Here is an 18,036-nt window from a genome sequence, read left to right as displayed (position 1 = left end):
TTGTTTTGTCAGCTTCGCCATTTGGTACGTGGCTATATTTTAAAGAAAAACTAATCGGTTTTGCGTCATTCATATGGTTTAGTGAACTATCTATGAATAAAATAAAGTTAGCACTAGTAGTGTATGTTATTTTTTTCAGTAAATTATTGATGGTACGCATACAACTTCAATGAAAATGTTCGTATATGGAAACACGACTGAGTCTTCTCAGCCTAAAGAGGGCATATACGTACTCTGCGCCAACAGTGAAGAAGTGAACATTATTCCAAAATGACCACTCGTATGTCAAGATATCTGTACTAATAATAGCGGCAGGCTAACAAACCTCTCAGCTTCCGAGGTAAACAGAAAAGCCTCTACAAACGAGTCTTATATCTCTCACACATTCTATTTCGCACAATGCTCTTTGATGGCGAGGCAGCGTGGTGCCACCGTCTGTGGGCGGTGGTGAGGGGTAAAGCCCCATGAAACTTAGTAGCGCCTATAAAGAACAATTCGTCGATGACGCATTTAAAACAGGGTGTACAAGATAGCGCATCGGCGTTCGATTTTGGACGTCATATTTGATAGCCAATTGCTTCTATGCCGGAGGGATCAGTCATTTTAAACATGGCTGTCAGTCGCACGGACGGGCAGAAGAACGCACACACAGGCGGACGGACGAAGCGCGGACAGATAATCCTTGATCTCCCTGCGCTTTACCCCCTCATTATGATTCACTTCGTAAATGTGCTGTGTTTCGACAGCCGTCCGTCAGTGCGCTACGATGCTACTACTACTACAACTACTAGTACTACTACTACTAGTACTACTACTACTAGTACTACTGCTACTACAACGTGTCTACATACTACTACACTACTACTACTGCTACACTACTACTACTACTACTACTACTACTACTACTACTACTACTACTACTACTACTACTACTACTACTACTATGATCAACAAAGATAACGCAGTGGCGGACCGGAGGGCTCGCAAAGTGGCATCAGTGCGGGCTTACCTGCAGGACCCGGAAGTGAAAGCACAGAAAGCCGAACCGAGACGCCAGCGCTGGCAGTAAGCACAAGCCATAGATGCAGAGACAGCGAGGGCTTGCGCAGTGGAAGCGGCGCAGCCTTGTCACAATTAAGTGAACCCGGAGCTGAGGGCCCGCGAAGCCGAACGAAACAGCCACAACAAGAAGCAGTGACTTTAACGAGGACATAACGAAGACGGACTAGTTCAACAGACGGTGTCCCGTTATGATCTTCGGTGCAAATTATATGAACACAAGTGTCCCACTACATTCAGGGGAACGTTTATGGACATCATGGTCTCGAAATTTTCGCTGCACGCAAAAATGAATGGTCCCTTGGCTTCGTACTTCACAGAACACAAGAACGTTACACACAAAGGTAAACGTTCCCTTGAGCATCAGGTCATATATGACTGAACCAAAATGGGGGAGCCCACTTCAGTTTGTGTTCCCTAAAACAGAAGAGCTCTTGAACAAACCGCATCACAACCCCCAATGTAACTGATATCACGGTCATTGAAATATCTAGTGTAGCTTTTCAGAACAATGTGGTCTCAGTTTCTTTATTACTCAGCGATAACCAAGGCACATCTGGGCTTGCCTTTCGATTTCAGATCCGGGAGGAACACCTGCACATTTAAAGGAAATTCATTACTACTGGTATAGAATTTAAATTAAAATAACTTGCAACTACATTCTTTAGAATATTTCCCTAATGGTTAATGCACTTTGCCATTTCTACATGGGTATACCATACTGAAGTTTATGCCACTCAACAAGTTCAAATATCCGAGTGTTTCATAAAGCATTCAAAAATCCAGAATATGATAAAAACTTCAGTATACTCAAAAGCGTCGACAATGTGTATTTTGCGAATTGTCAAGCTTTCTTTTGGTTTAGTTTTGTCTTCCTCTAACAATCAGAGATTTTCACGAAGAGAGTACTCCTCTGGCTGAAGTGCGTGGATTATTTGGTATCAAATAAATATTGCGTCCGCAATTGAGCAGCTTTTTTTTAAATATTGCATTTAACCGGTTAATTTTTTGACGTATCTATACTTTCCGTGTGCTATTTTGTTTTCTTCAAATTCAGCTCTTATGCCTAATCGTAATAGAGCGCTCATGTTTTCTGAAAACATAAGGTTTTGTATGTTAGTTCAACTGCGAATTTTTTATGATGGATTACAATTGTGGTGGTTGCCTTGGGAACAGTAATCACTGTTTATTTATTATCAAGGTACTATCTTAAGCGAGACTTTTTCTTAAACAAACACAGGTTGACTGTAGCTACTGCACATTAAATGAAGGAAAATGATATAGCGCGACAAATGAACGATTGCGGTCAGAGCAGAAAATAGTACATACTCTTGAACAATAATTTCAGCTCACACAGCCACAAACCTTATGAAACCTTCTAAAGCAGAACTTTAACAATGATATAGTCGCATCCCTAGCAGCTGTCGTTATAGGCAGTATTATAAGAATGGTGCAAATTTCGCCGCCTTCTGGGCTTGAAACTCTTCACGAGCTTAGGTTTTTGTAGGTGCCTGTAGGATCCACAACCTCGACGGGCGCTGATATCTTACCCTAGTAGTACAAAAAAACCGCTGATTCCAAAACACTATGCTGCAGTCTACGGAAAATATGAACGTCTAAAAGCCATCAGACGATGGTGCCAAAGGGCATATCGACGCAGCGGAAGTTTAGAAGCATACAGAAATGCACAAAAAATTCACTGTGCAACGCGCAGGCAACTAGAAAATTCAGGTAAACGACGCTGCTGTGTTTTTCGTCGCACGCTCTCTCCAGACACCTGCTCGAAGAATTTGGCTTGAAGTTCGAGCATTTGGTAGCTTTGTATCACGAAGTTTCCCATTTCGTGCTCTTGCTGTAGCCTTGGACCAGCGGAAAGATGTGGTAGCAGATGAATTTGTAAACTTATCAGTAGGAACCCCGAATCACATTGTGCCTTATTTGATAATTCTGTCACGTTAGCCAGCGAAAAAATTAATGCTTGCTATTGAGCCCTGTATCCTCAACTAGACCCTGTATTTACGTTAAGTGAGCTGCAATGAGCTATAGCATCATGTCACCAAAATCAGCCTCTGGATCGGACGGCATTACGTACAATATGCTAAAGAATCTTGGGCCAACATACACAATCATTCTTTTACATATTTACAATAATCTATGAATGAAAGAAAATATACCCGAGTCTTGGAAGCTTGCTCGCGTCATTGCGATGTTAAAACCGGCTAAGATGCCCTTGAGCCTCGAATCCTTCTACCCAATTATTTTGACAAGTAGTTTATGTAAAGTAATAGAAAAAACTGATTGATGGATGACTTCAGGGGTGGTGCTATAGAACCAGTGTATTCTCCAACTACCTAACATGTTTTAGGAAACAGAGATGCACAATGGATGCAATACTGAACATAGTGACGTATGTGGAGCATGAACGCGCCTGAGGTAGTTTGATGGTCGCAGTGTTCTTAGACATCAAAAGGGCATTTGACAGAGTCAGTCACACTCATGTTCTGCTGAGTTTATTGGAACTTGAACTGTCTGGCAGGTCTTTGCGGTGGTTCTCTAAATTTTTATGCAGGTCGCAAAATGTTCATTCAGATGAGCGAAGGGAGAGTGCGGAACATGACGTCAGGCTGGGAGCACCACAAGGAAGCGTACTCAGCCCTTTTTTTTTCAACTGTGTTATGGCTGATTTAGCAAAAAGACTACCTTCTAGGTTGAAATACTCTTTATATGCAGATGATGTGTGCATTCAGGCATCTGGCACGGACATACGGTTAATTAAGATTGCATTGGAAGGCGGCATAAATATATTACCAACTTTTTAAAAGAAACAGGAATAGTTCTGTCGCACGCAATGCTAGCTGTATTGCCCTAAACCCTTAAAAAGTTAAAAAGCATCAATCTCAATTTAGAACGAAAACAACTAATGACAATGACATAGCATCGCTTTTTCGGAGTAATACTTGATAGGCAGCTATCGTGGGCGCCTCACATAAGGAAATTCGTAAACGAGGTGAACATGCTAGTGAATATACTCCGCAGAATTGCTTAGACACATCATGGGGCGGATTTATATCATCCATGCTCGCTGTTCACAATGCTTTATTACGACAAAAAGTGGCATATTCTGCAGAAGTCTCACACAGGCTTTCCCGCACATCAGAGGAGCGACTTGAAAGACTATTAGCTAGAGGACTGCGCGTCTGCCTAGGTGTCCCACGCGCAACTTCCAGCAGCCTTGTCATAGCAGAGACTCGACAACCACCCTTTCCAGTCATGAGAACAATCAAAACATGCCGTAATTTTTTTCTCTTACAGACGCACCACAAGGACCACCTATTGGCACTATATATTTTACGAATGCATAAAAGCAATGTTTATGAATAAATTCAGAGTAATGTACATGTATTACCAAGAAATGAATTTCGGAGCTCTGAAACGGACTGTCCTTCATGGCTGCTTGTAATACCACGTAACAAATTATCAGTAAATGGCATTATCAGAAAAAGAGACATGGTCACCCAAGCTACTCAACAACTAGCTCTTTGTCGAACACATGTGGTACTCCAGATACATACACGTTTAAACAGATGGCTCAAGTATTACGTCTTCAACATCAGCATTTATTATACCACAACAATAGTTATAGCTCAAGAACAGAACGACGACAAAGCGAAAAGAAGGACACGAGCGCTAACTTCCAACTTTGTGTATGGCGCAGAGCACGAAAGCAGATACAGGAGAGAGTAAACCATGTGACAAAAACCGTGTGGCACAAAGAGCAATGCATGAGTGAGGGAAAAAACAAAATCACAGAAAAAAGCAAAGTTTATAAGGAACCGAAGCAGACAAGAATAAGTATTATAACTACTTGTACGCATCGAAACCTTTGAGGAACCTTAGTTCCTTCTTGGGCAGAGATACGGAGGGCTTGCCAATGCATGTCACCTGTCCGCGTGCCATCTGCGCGGCCTCGACGATAGCTCGGGTGCGCTCATCCCTGTTCTTGTACAGCGTCACTGTGTCCTTGAAAAGGGGCACACAGTTGCACTAATTACCGCGCTGAGCAACAAAACCATCTGCCCCCTTTCTTAAGTTGTTTGCGTGTTCTCTCAGTCGATCGTTCAGACACATTTCTGTCGTTCCGACAAAACAAGCACCGCATGAAAGGGGGGTCCTATAGACAACTTGCCGGGTGCATGCCGCATACCTGCTTCTATGCTGAACTCTATATTTCTTTGATGACTTCATTTTGAGGGGGTTTGTAGATTTGGTGAAGCTGTGTATTTGAACGGTGCAGAGAACAGGACACGAACTTCCACTTGTTTTCCAATTTTCTTGAGCCTGTGTGATATCTGGTGTTTGTTTGAAACCATGGCTATATTTTCAAGCTCTGTATGCGTGTTGCTTAGATCCTGTCGCTGCTTCTGCTCTGTCTTATTAGTCCGCAGGATAGTCTCAGCAACGAAAACAATAAACGCCTCAGGAAAACCCAAAGTTTTAAGCCGGGAAACTTGAGCTTTGAAGCTCGCAGAGTTGTTGTGAACGCATGACCTTTTAAGGCATCCTCAAGACAAGTTCGTGCTATGCCTCGCTTAACTAACTTCCTGTGATCGGAAGAAAAAGGAAATAAAGGTTTCTTCGCACGCGGTTCATAACACCAACAAATTTGCTGTGGGCTAGAAAACAGTCCTAAATCATGAAGCGTACCTTGTCATTCTCGGGCATTTCTTGTGTCAAAACAAGAGGCTTTAAACAATCTTCAAACACACCTATCGTTTGAGCCGAAATCGAGTGGAACATAGAAAAGTGAAAATTTATAAAAACCAAGAAATCATCCACGTATCTGAATACTTGGTCGACATGCGTGTCCGCTAACGTTTTCTGCAGTTTATTGCCTATTTTCGCCAATAGTAGATCACTGAGTAGAGGTGCTATGCCTGATCCAAATTAAACACCTTTTTTTCTGCAGATCGTAACCCTCCTATGTTTCACTTCATTGTGGCTCAAACGATAGGTGTGTTTGACGATTGTTTAAAGTCTCTTGGGTTGACACATGAAATGCCCGAAAATGACAAGTTACGCTTTTTGAATTTAAGAGTGTTTTTTAGCCCACAGCACATTTGTTGGTGTTATGAACCACGTGCGCAGAAACGTTTACTTCCTTTTTCTTTCGCTCACAGCAAGTTAGTTAAGCGAGGTATAGCACGAACCTGTGTTGAGAATGCCTTAAAAGGTCGTGCATTCACAACGTCTCTGCGAACTTCGAAGCTCAAGTTTCCCGGCTTGAGGCTTCGGGTTTTCCGGAGGTGTTTATCGCTTCTGTTGCTGAGACTATCCTGTGGACTAATAGGGCAGAGCAGAGGATGTGACAGGATCTGAGCAACACGCATACAGAGCGTGAAAGGATAGCCGTGGTTCCATACAAACACCATATATCTTACAGGCTTAAGAAAATTGGAAAATAAGTGTGAGTTCGTGTCCTGTTCTCTGCACCGTTCAAATTAATCAGCGTTACCAAATCCACAAACCACCTGAAAACGAAGTCATCAACAGAATGTAGAGTTAGCACAGAAACTGGTATGTGGCATGCACCAGAGAAGTTGTCTATGAGACCTTCGTGTCATTCTTGTCTCTTTGTCATCGTTCCGTTCACGTGCCATAACTATTGTCTTGTCGTACCAACTAGCCCAAACTGCCACACTTTGAAGTTATTAAACCACAGCTCAATAATCAGGAATCATTTAAATTATGTCGCACGACATCATCCTCTACTGCTGAACTTTTCACTATTCGTTATGCTATAAACTTCATAAACTCGGCATCAGACGCGAAAAAAATGTGTACTTTTCATCGACTCACAGGCAGCCTTAAGATTATTTTTGTGTAAAAACACGAAAGTATATAATAATAGTATGACATACAAAACGCTGAAAGAGCTCACCAAGGCAAGCAAGACGCAACATGAGATCAAAGTTCACTGGATACCTGGCTATTGCAACATTCCAGAAAACAAAGCTACAGATGAATCGGCATGACAACCACATCGTAAAGATTTTACCGTTTTTTTACCAATTTCGAAAAATGAATTGCGTAGTATTATGAACGCTACAATTTTCAGTATGAGCAAAACATCTTGGTCTGACCAACGTACAAAGAGCTGTTATTATAATCACATCGATTCATTCATTAAACTGTAAATCACGCTAGCATTCGATAAAAGTATGGATATTCTTATTCACCAATTGTGGCTAAGAACCGTATACACAAAACGTTTTTGTACAGGATAGGCAGAGCTGAAGCTCCCGAATGCGAACGTGGATTTATAGATGAAGACGTATGTCACCTTCTCATAGACTATCCACATCATGACACGCCGAGACGCCGTCTTAGATCGGAACTGTTGGAATTAGACCTCTGACCGTTTCGCATGAAGAAATTCTGGGCACGTGGGTAACTAGAGTTTTACAGACGCACGCTTTACAAGCTTCAACACGCTTCTTACAAGAGAGCGGAGATGCTGATAAGTACTAAGAAATAACGAATTTTCATTTGTATAACACATGCCATACTTATTTTTCGCTTTATTATATGATACCTTTCTTATGCGTGTGCAGAAGTGAATGATGAGTCGACTGTTATGTACACACGAGCGAATACATCTTCATAAGGCTCAGCTGTACTTGTGCTGGCTAGATCGAGTATTAACGAGGGACATTACCAGAGACTTCATTGGTTGGCTTTCAAACGTTTCCTTATCCTTGTGTTGTAATATATGCCTATAAGTGTGTTTTTCCTTATGTGTACAAAATGTTATATTTTCCATGCAGTGCTTTGTATGTTTTACTTTAGATACGTGTTCAAATTTAACTCCAGGGCTTCGTAGTAGCCTGCGCCATAACTGTGCTCCAACATGTCCTTATAGATTATATCAATAAAAAACGATTCTGATATTAGGGCCATGGCAGACTAGAATCTTCCGGTGTCTTCCGAGTACTCACAATAGCATATGCTGAAGTCGAAACAGTGTTTACTTTGATAGCACATTTTTTGGACCCTGACTCACTGCTGAGTCTACCTTGCCCTCCCAGCTACAAATAAAAAAAAACAATACTAAAAAATAACCCACGCTTAGCTCTGTGGTTCCTTGCCATGAAACGAATTGCGAAGATTTTATACGACAATGTACCAGAATAACAGAGTTACTTGTTTCATACATCAAATTCTTTCCCATTTTCTGGGAGTTCAGTAAAGCGGTCTTGATTATACTCTGGTTTGATGAAGCAGAAAAATGTGTGATCTACTCTTGGCCAATTTCACTGAGTGGGTAGGTGTCAAACATCTTAGAAGAATCAGCCCTATGATCATCATCATTATGAAAATCAGTCTCACCCCACACAGTAACTTTCCGTCTCACCAAATGCCATCCTTTCTTAAAAAAACGCAGTTCGAAACTAACACAACAAAAGTGTATTAGAAATCGACATAAATAGACGCTCCGCGAAAAAACAGTATGCCACAGATTCAGAGGAAAAATGATAAAAACTTTGAGAAAATCAACAAACAAAACGAGAAAACGTAATCTAACTTGCCGACGCAGAATCGGAAGCAGCTGTTGCAAGTTCGAAAGCACGATTTAACTGCATGCGAACCGCGTGAATTAAGAGGGTTCGACGGTTGGCAAGTGCGATTGCTCCAGCAGCACCAGTGAAATTGTGGACGTTTACATTTGCTGTTTTTACAGGGCCATTGTCGTCGATTGCCGAAACCTGCAGCATTAAAAACAATATGTTATTTTGATTGACAGTATATCACACAGTTTATTTTCGGTCCTGATTTCAAATACAATTATCAATTTCTGCCATGAAAGTAACATTATTACTGCAATTGCGTGATCGCATGTTGGTATGAAAAAAAAAGAAATTCAAAGCAAATCCTTGGAGTGAATGATGATAAGTGGGGCGAAGCGTCCGTGGTGACGTTTCAACGACTGCTATGCACCGCATGGGTCCGTCGGCGACGCACAATCGCCCATTTTGTGTGTTTTGGTGATGCACAAGCGGCCATCTTGGAAGCTTTGTTCTAGGACTTCATCATAACTTATCAGACTGCAGCGTTAGCATTTGACATCAAGCCGGGTCAATGTCAAAATTTTATTCAATTTAATGGAAAGTCAATGGTCAATGGAAATTCAATGGGAATTCAATGTTCAATGGAAAATTTTATTTTAACATTGAAACAAAATATCGTAGCAGTGTTTGCAGCGCTTCAAACATGCTCAAAGCTGTCTTTCTGTATACAGTAAATTTGTGTGACAGAATGAGCTCACCTTTGAAAAAAATGTGCCAGTAACCCTTTACTTGCCTTGTTCGGCCTTCATAGATTAATTTCTCATGCAGGAATTGTACTTCTGCTGGTTGTGCTTTCGCTTCATTATAGTGGCAGGATGAATGCATATGCCCTGCAGCTTGGAAAACCTTAATGAAGGTTCAAAGAAATTCAGTCTGCCGAATGAATCCTAAGTCCTTATTGATTCTTTTTCCGATCGCCCTACCATTAAAGGGGATATTTTTCTTATTTTCTGTGCACGTATTTTATGCATTTCTTTTCCTAATATTAAAATTTATGTTCATTTTTCATATATTTCATACTTCGTATCAACATATACTAACTTACAATTTTCGATTTTTCTCGAAGACTGCCCGCTTCATGGCCATTATACCAGCGTGGCTGCCTATCACGGATTCCAGGCCCTACTAACTCATCCTAGGATGCCTGTTGCATGTTGGTATGCCTGGGAGCCCAGATGAAACGCCTTCGCTTCTGCCCAAGCAACCAGTGCCAAAGCCAGCGAGGTAGCTCGCCTGACGCAATCACCTCAACGACGTCATCTAGCCCGGCGGCGCCGGTGCGTCTTACGCAACGCACGGCGAGCTTCTTCAGCGTATGGGTCCGATAGCAGCCCGATGATGCAGTTGACGCCATAAAGTCTGGCGAGTCTTACGCAACGCCTGGTCATACCACTCGCTCAAGACGCAACCAAGCGGCAAGTCCCGATTGGAGGATTCTGACGGCGGTCTGATTGGCGGTTGCTGACGTAAGATATCACCCGGGGCCTATAATGAACCAAGCGGTGCGATGCCAAGCAGCCGACCTATGCATCAGAGAGAAGATGAGAGCCTTAAAGCACCTGAAGACACCTCGAATCTGCGAGTTCATAGGCTGTCGGCCCCATGGCCGAATATGCAACGCCTTTATTCCATGTTTTACATAAAGCCTGCCTTAACTCGCCGTCGTCTTCTCCGCATGCCTATCAGCTCTGCGCAGAAGCAGCCGCGTGCTGCGAAACGCGCTGCCGACCAACCTTGGCTGCCCGTGACCACGGTGCCCTACACAACAGTGTCCGAAGTGGTGCGAGTCATAACAATGTCTAACTAGGATGTACTCGCTACATCATAATTAATCATTAGGCGCAATATTCGCTATGCCTCCGTAATGAAATACGTACTCCAACGGTGTTGTACGATTTGTTGATAATCTGCTGGTGATAATTATTAGTTACGAGTGAGCACTTTGAATGGGCTGGGCCTATAAGCAACCCACTCTATGTCACCCATGTTGGTATAGAGGAACACCGGATGCATTAATATTCTGCTGTAACGCGGTATCACATTGTTGAACACGACTTCTCCTTTATTTAACGCCTGAATGAGGTGGTTTTGTTTTGTTCTGAAAGTATGAAGTGTTTACTCATGAATTTTAGTCGAATAACAAAGAGAATTGTATGGTGAAATTTCCATACATTCAAGAAACAAAACCACTGGCCTGTCTCTCTGGTGGAACATCAGGTAGCCGCGCTGAACGCCCCGTTCTGTTTTTGGCTTTGACGCATGACATTTGTGACTTCCACCTGTTCCGGCTTTTTGCTCAACACCAACGGCGCTGATGCAAACGCAAAAAAAGTTTTGGTGGGACGAGGTGTTCAATATTAGTGAAGCGAACCTTTGTCCTAGTTTTTTCTGCATTAAGAAGTAGAAACGAGGCTATGTTCGGCACTGAGACACACAAAAGAAGTGACCCAGGCAAGCGCTCTGTAATGCGGTCACGTTAACAAGAATCTATTTAGGAGTTGGCAAGGTGTTCACCAGTGGTATCTGAGGACAAACAGTAAAATAGAGGGAAATAAAGCAGCCACTTGGCGTAAAACGAGAAACGCGTCCACTTTGCTCAGATTGAGATGAAGCTCTACTCTGGGGGAAAAGGGATTGAAATATGGGTTTGCGAATACTCGAACTTTTAAACATTTTTTGTATAGTGTTTGCTATTCAATCGCATTCGCACCCAAATTTTACTATTCGAAATATTTGAAGTTCGCGAAGAGAAAAACGTTAAATAATCGATTAATGGTGAACCCCCAAATAGTTTTGTGCTTTGCCCCATAACAGTATCGCAATGCGGAAAACCTGCCCTTCACCTTGACCTACAGTCACAAATGCATTGTCCCAAGAAAATGATTTTCCAACCATAAAGATGACAGATGCGACAAAACAGGGCGTGTATTATTACACTTAGTGACTGGAAATTATAGGAGAAAGTCCGAAACATCGGACGCCAAATATTTAAAACACCAAAATCACCGAATATTTTATATTTTGATGTTCATGAGGCAGATTAGCAACTTCGAAATCAAAGGGAGTGCAGCTTTGTCTGCCAAATTGATTGGCCTTCACGAAAGTGGATGGTTGAAAGAGGCAGAATGAATAGCGTCTTTTGGTTTCGTGTGTAAAGTGTTATGATAACCGTGTTAGATGCACCAAATGATGTAAATTGGTGTAATATGGCCTCTGCGTTGCCTATTCCTTGATAAGAAGATAAGAGAATACCGGCCTACCAACACTGCGCCAACCTTGTCAAAACAAACCATTTCGTCTTTCTATCTTATAGGAGTGTACGTAGAGATCCTCCCCAGCATTTTTTCAAGATTGTGCTTCGAACTATTTGAAGAATGTTAAACTAGTCATCGACAACTGTTCCAGAAATATTTGATTGAGTTTGCACTCAAACTTGAAATTTAAATTTGCTTCGCACCCAAAATTTTGCTATTTGCACAGTTCTAGTTAGGCTGGAAACTTACAAGACTGTCATCTGAGGGAATCTTACACAGCAGGAAAATATAGAGCTGCAATGAATATGACAGAAAACGGTACTTGAAGATATTAGAATGAGCTACGCGAAGTGTTCTGTTTAGGTCGTGAAAACACAATATTCGGTAGTCAATGAGATGTGAATGCCTTCAGCCGGATGTTGAGGCGATAACTGTGTCAGAAAACTTTATATCGTTCATTACTTTAAAACGAACGCAGTGGTCTATCATTCATTTTTCTAGAGCCTGTACCGGTGGAAAGGGGCACCTTTGCGTTTCAAAAAAAAAAAAACGTTTGGTTGTTCTCCGAGCATTGTCAAGTGCTTTTGTTTCAAAGTGCTTTTATGGAAATCAACAAACGGGAGAGAGGGAATTTAAGGCACAACTGTGAGACTGGACATTTTATGTAAAATCAGTATGTTTTTAGACGTGATAATAAAGTTCATCGCAAGAACGTAGTTTTTTATGGATTTCTCGTTTGAATGTTTGATATGGTTAGTCTTGGCGAGATAAATGGACGAACTTTATTTGGTCCTTCAGAACGTGATTTAATTTGTTGCAGGCTGCTCCCACGTAGGAACAGAAAGTCCAAGTCTCTGCTGCGTCGTGACTCCGATGGACTGCCCATAGCTGTTGTTTAAGTCCGGAGCTTTCAAAAGCACCCTCCCAATTTGACGGCGTGATGACTTCCCCACAGCGTAACGCGGGGCACCGCCAGAGCAAATGTTCTTAGGTAGCTATGTTGGGGCAGTACGAAGATGTATTTGTTGGCTGTATTTTGGGATAAAATTTGTTCAAAGACGCGAAATTAGGGTGAGCCGTCACCTGAAGAAGCCTGAGTGTCAGAGCTTGAGGTCTGCTTAGTTTTCTGTGCGGTGGAGGGTATTGTCTCCGCGCCATGTTAAAATGTTTTGTCAATTCATTATACGAGATGGAAAGGTCATGGTTCTCAAAGACATGAGTGCCACGTAGCTACGCGGTTTACTAGTCCTCGTACAGCTATGTGGGCTGACTCGCTGAGTTTGGGCGGAGCTCCCTCAATGCGTCGAATACGAGCTGGAAACCAAACAAGTTTTTGTGGCTCGATTTCTTTCTCGCGAAGAATTCCCAAGGTTAGTTCTGATATTGCTCCCTTGGCGAATGCTTGGACCGCTGATCTCGAGTCGCTGTAAATTGGGGACCTCCTGTTATCCAGCAAGGCCAATGCAATTGCCACTTGCTCTGCTATTTCAGCCACCGCCGTCCGGACCGTTGTCGAGTTGCTGATACCACCTTTGTGTTTGATGCTAACTGCCGCATACGCGTTCTCCTCGGGATATCGGGCGGTGTCGATGCAGGAGCAGTCCCCGGCATGTTCTTGAGTCCTTTGTAGTAGAGCCTTTGCTCTGGCTCGACTTCTACCTTCGTTATGCTTTGAGTGGACATTCTGTGTGATGGGGACAACGGTAGTTTCTTCTCGTTGTTGACGAGAAATGCTACAGAAGTAAGACTTTATTTCTATCGTTGGAATCCCCAGATCCCGCAGGATGTTTCTACCAGAAAGTGTGGTGAACAGCATGGCAAATTGCGCCCTTTCCTGTGCCTCCGCAATTACTTCCAGCGTGTTATGCATGCTGAGAAGGAACAGTCTATTCATGCTTAAGTACATAGGAAGTACGAGAACTCTTTTGATTGCTTTTGTGATTAACGTGTTGAGCTTGTCACGTTCCGACCTCTGCCAGTTGTGCATGGCTGCAACGTAGGTGAAATGACACATCACAAAGCCGTGCACCAACATTACGAGGTTATCTTCTCCAAGTTCTTGTTTCCAATTGGCAACCCTTCTTATTAGTCTGATGGCATTGTCAGTTTTTCTGGCGAAGCTCGTGACCGTTCTAGCGAGATGTTACTTCAAAATTAGAACTACATAGTTTTGACGGGAAACTTGCAAACGTTAACTTGATTGCAGGAAATTATAAAATATAAGATGTCACCTAGAATGCTAAACTGTACTAAAAGCTGTTCTACTAGAGTTTTTTTTTATTTGCAATTCTCTACAGGAAGCGTAATGCGATATGAAGACTTGCACAAGGTGGTAACGGGCATCTCTGGTGTTTATACATTTTGAACACAATCACCTCCACAAACACGGATTTCATAAAATATTCTGTAAGTGTAACCACAAACATATGATCAAATCAGTGAGGAACCCATGGCAGGTTCCAGGATAACTACAGTTTCGACGTCAACAGGAGATGAATGTACTAAACCGAAGGAAAGAATATGTGAACTAAAATTTAATACTTATTCAGGAATACCCTTATGAACCACATATTTTTTTCATAGTTGCTTTAGGAAAGGCTGTGGCTTAGTTTTCAAAAATATAATGGGTATATATGCGTGGAACATAATTCTTTTGTTTTTGCTTATTGTGCAGATAGTGCTCAAGCGATCGGTGCTTTAGACTTGCCAGGTGTGGACCTTTTCAAAGTACATAACCTCGAAGATACGGTGGCGGAATAATAAAAAAAATGAGTCCTAACATATTCTGAGAAAGAGACATTTTCGTGTTAACTCAACCTTATTTGGCGTAGATATAGGAAGTCGTTCAACGTGAGGTGAATTAAAAGTGCATTCGGCTGCAAGCAGTTGGTATTACACTTTTTAATTTTATTTGCTTTATACAAACCCAACTGAGGGGACCACAGCTTCAATCCATGCAGATTATAATGTGTTAAAGAATGGTGCCCACTACTACACTTACCAAGCATTTAGGTTCAAATTACCGGCAATATACCAACGAAATCCGGATGTGAACCGAAACATACCTTCGAAATTCTCGCCTACATTGCATCATCGAAGACAACGTACAAAATCATACTGAGCGAAATGACATGACCCGTCATCCCTTGCGGCGAAAACGAGTTTTCTTATGTTCTCACGGAGTGGTGACGTGGACTAAGGGAGCAGACTGTAGGTCTAAGATGAAGCTGTTTATTTGGCTGTACTTGTGGCCAGTGAACGGAAAGTCACATTACAGCGGTACGCACAGGCAGTGGTAGCAGCCAACAGAGCGTCAACCATCGATCCACTGACAAACAGTGACGCACGTCAGCCTTCATACATGTGCCTTCGAATTATCCAGCGTTATCGCTGATTGATATGTGGAATTTTACGTCCCGAAACCACCATATGATTACTAGAGACAGCGTAGTGGAGGGCTCCGGAAATTTGGACCACCTGGGGTTCTTTAACGTGCACCCAAATCTGACCACACGGGCCTACAACATTTCCGCATCCATCGGAAATGCAGCCGCCGCTGTCGGGATTTGATCTCGTGAACTGTGTGTCAGCAATCAAGTACCTTAGCCACTAGACCACCGCAGCGGGGCTCCAGCGTTATCGCTAGGGAACACGTAATTTTCAGAAAAATTTGTAATTATCGCACTGAGTATGTAACCACAATGGAAGGTTATTCGATTATCTTTATGGTGCTCAGTTGAGTGGCGCGGTTGCGCAAGGCAGCACTTACACGTGCCTTGAGGTGAAAACAACACTTGAAAAAGGGATGTGACTATATCATTCAGATTGGTGGATCCACTATCAGTAGATCGAAGAGCCAATCGCTGGTCGACATACCCCACCAACCATTGAACACCTTGATCATCGTGTTGGTAGCATCATTAGTAGAAAAACAAATCCGCTCATAAAAAGGTCAGGCTTACCTTCAACAGTTATCGACATGATGATGCACAGCAGAAAAACGGTGATTACGAACTTCATTTTAAGGCTCTATATATCAGCCGATACTTTTCACTGAAGTGCCGGATCTCATGCGACAAAATTTACACACGTGTTCTTTCAAGCGTTTCCGGTTGCCACCGAACAATTTCAATTTTCGCTATATACCTGATTGTGTCTGTTCAACAATGTTATGTCTAAGTGAACTGTTTTTACAGAAAGCACATGTTCCTTACAATCCATCTTCAGAATAATGGAGCAGCGGAACACCAGTGCAGCACACAGGTGCTGCAAGCTTGGAAGCACATTGTATTGGAAACGAAAGGGCGCATTCATTGATGTAAGACGTTTTTTACAGTTATAAGCATTAAAGGCCAACTCTGGTAATTTTTCGAGGTCTGTGAATCTTAATGAAATTCACTGGGTACGTTCATTTGCACGTTTGCACCATTCATGCCAAATTGCAGACTTGAGAATTTCGCAGATTCTTTTAAACAAATTTTATAGCTTGCCTTGAAACGCTCACTTCGCTTGCCAGAATTAATGGCAACATTGTGTGTGTGACGTTGAGTTTTGCCTGGCGGAAGTGACGATACTGAAGTGCCACTGCATCGTCTGCTTGTCTGCTATGGATTGTGTGGCTTTGGTTAGCGCTTCCTTGGTTGAGTGTGCGATTTTATTTTACGAGTTGGTGGGCGTGTGATAGGTGGCAATTGGTGTTCGTTGTGAACCACACACGATTCGCCATATATTAATCATATAAGCGTAAGCGTTTTAGCCAATAACACAGGATGGCGTAGACACGTAGTGCCTTCTGGCGGGCATTATGTGCAGATATGTGGAATTTAACGTTTCAAAACCACCATATGATTACTAGAGACGCCGTAGTGGAGGGCTCCGGAAATTTGGACCACCTGGGGTTCTTTAACGTGCACCCAAATCTGAGCACACGGGCCTACAACATTTGCGCCTCCAACGTAAATGCAGCCGCTGCAGCCGGGATTTGATCCTGCAACCTGTGGGTCAGCAGCCGAGTACTTTAGCCACTAGTCCACCGCGGCGGGGCAGGCATTATGTGCAATCAAACAGGTTCCGGCAGCGTCAAGCAAATCTTTACGTCACACATAAAAGCACCCTCAGTTGAGTTTCGGTGTCGGTTTCGGTTGCGGTTTTTCGGTAATTAAAAAGTATTTTGTGAAATTTTGAGCATTTCAGTTATCGGGCGCGTGAGCAGGTTGACTAAGGAACATAAAAGAACCATTATCCTGACATGGTGTAAAAATCGCCGTAGTTGGATTTCAAGGAATCCAGACATAAACGGCTCACGTGCTTCTAATGACGCAACCCTTTGTGGCGTCTGAGCGCATAAAATTCTTATCGTAAAATTATGGTGGTGGTTACAATTTTATTAATCAGTCTGGCAGATCTGTGGCCAGGAGAACTGGAGACTCTGTCCACTCGCCACCTCGCTGGCTTGCTGGATGGCCCACAGTTGATCCTGCAGGTTGGAGCTGCGCAGCGCAGCTGTGCACCGCGCCACAGCATCTTCTGTGGAGACTCCATTTTCTTCTGCTAGAACTGCTCATTCCCGGAGAACGTGCCTAAGTGGTGCGTGAGTCCAGTCAAACAAGTTGCAGTTATCATCTGGATAGAAATATAGGTATATCCTCTTAAAATGAATGGGGTTAAGGAAGGTGTGAGTTTGCGATTGCCTCCAGTCCATCACTTCGGATCTGTCGAGTTTGGGGCTTGGTGGTGGATAAATGCACCAAGATTTTTTTCATAAATGTGTCATATTACTTTATGCACGCACCTAGGACACTTTAACTTCACATTCAGATTAGATTCAGATTTAGTTCGGGTGATGAACCAATGATCTGTCGTATTGTTCCGGTCTTTAAAAAGTCGAATTTTTCTGCAATGAATTATCGCTGGCTGCCTTTGCGGCATAAAAATGCGGAAGCTACCCACTTCCATCGTTGCAGAGAGAAATAGGCTTTCTTCATTGACATAAAGGACCTGGATGGCATTTTCTATAAGAAAAAAAATTGTGTGAAAGTAAATATTCTTCTGTAGCTGTTCTTGCGTTCGTATCTTTGCCCATATCTGCGCCTAATTAC

At 42.6% G+C, this 18,036-nt stretch overlaps 1 protein-coding gene across 2 annotated transcripts in view; it reads left to right on the top strand.

Annotated features, from left to right (window-relative positions):
• LOC119182319 (uncharacterized) overlaps positions 1 to 18,036 on the top strand; it is a 192,874-nt gene that overhangs the window by 146,915 nt on the left and 27,923 nt on the right. The window contains exon 3 of one of the 2 annotated variants that reach the window (XM_075866982.1): positions 9,751 to 10,021. The exons of the other annotated variant lie outside the window; for it this stretch is intronic. Coding sequence (XP_075723097.1) covers positions 9,751 to 9,823 — 73 coding nt within the window. The 3' untranslated portion in view covers positions 9,824 to 10,021. Of the gene's footprint in view, positions 1 to 9,750; positions 10,022 to 18,036 lie in introns of those variants that run through there. 2 annotated transcript variants of the gene reach the window in all.

The sequence above is a fragment of the Rhipicephalus microplus genome, chromosome 6, assembly GCF_043290135.1.
Source record: "Rhipicephalus microplus isolate Deutch F79 chromosome 6, USDA_Rmic, whole genome shotgun sequence".
Taxonomy (NCBI): domain Eukaryota; kingdom Metazoa; phylum Arthropoda; class Arachnida; order Ixodida; family Ixodidae; genus Rhipicephalus; species Rhipicephalus microplus.
Note: the sequence above shows the minus strand (reverse complement) of the source record. Positions and strands in the feature narration are given on the sequence as shown.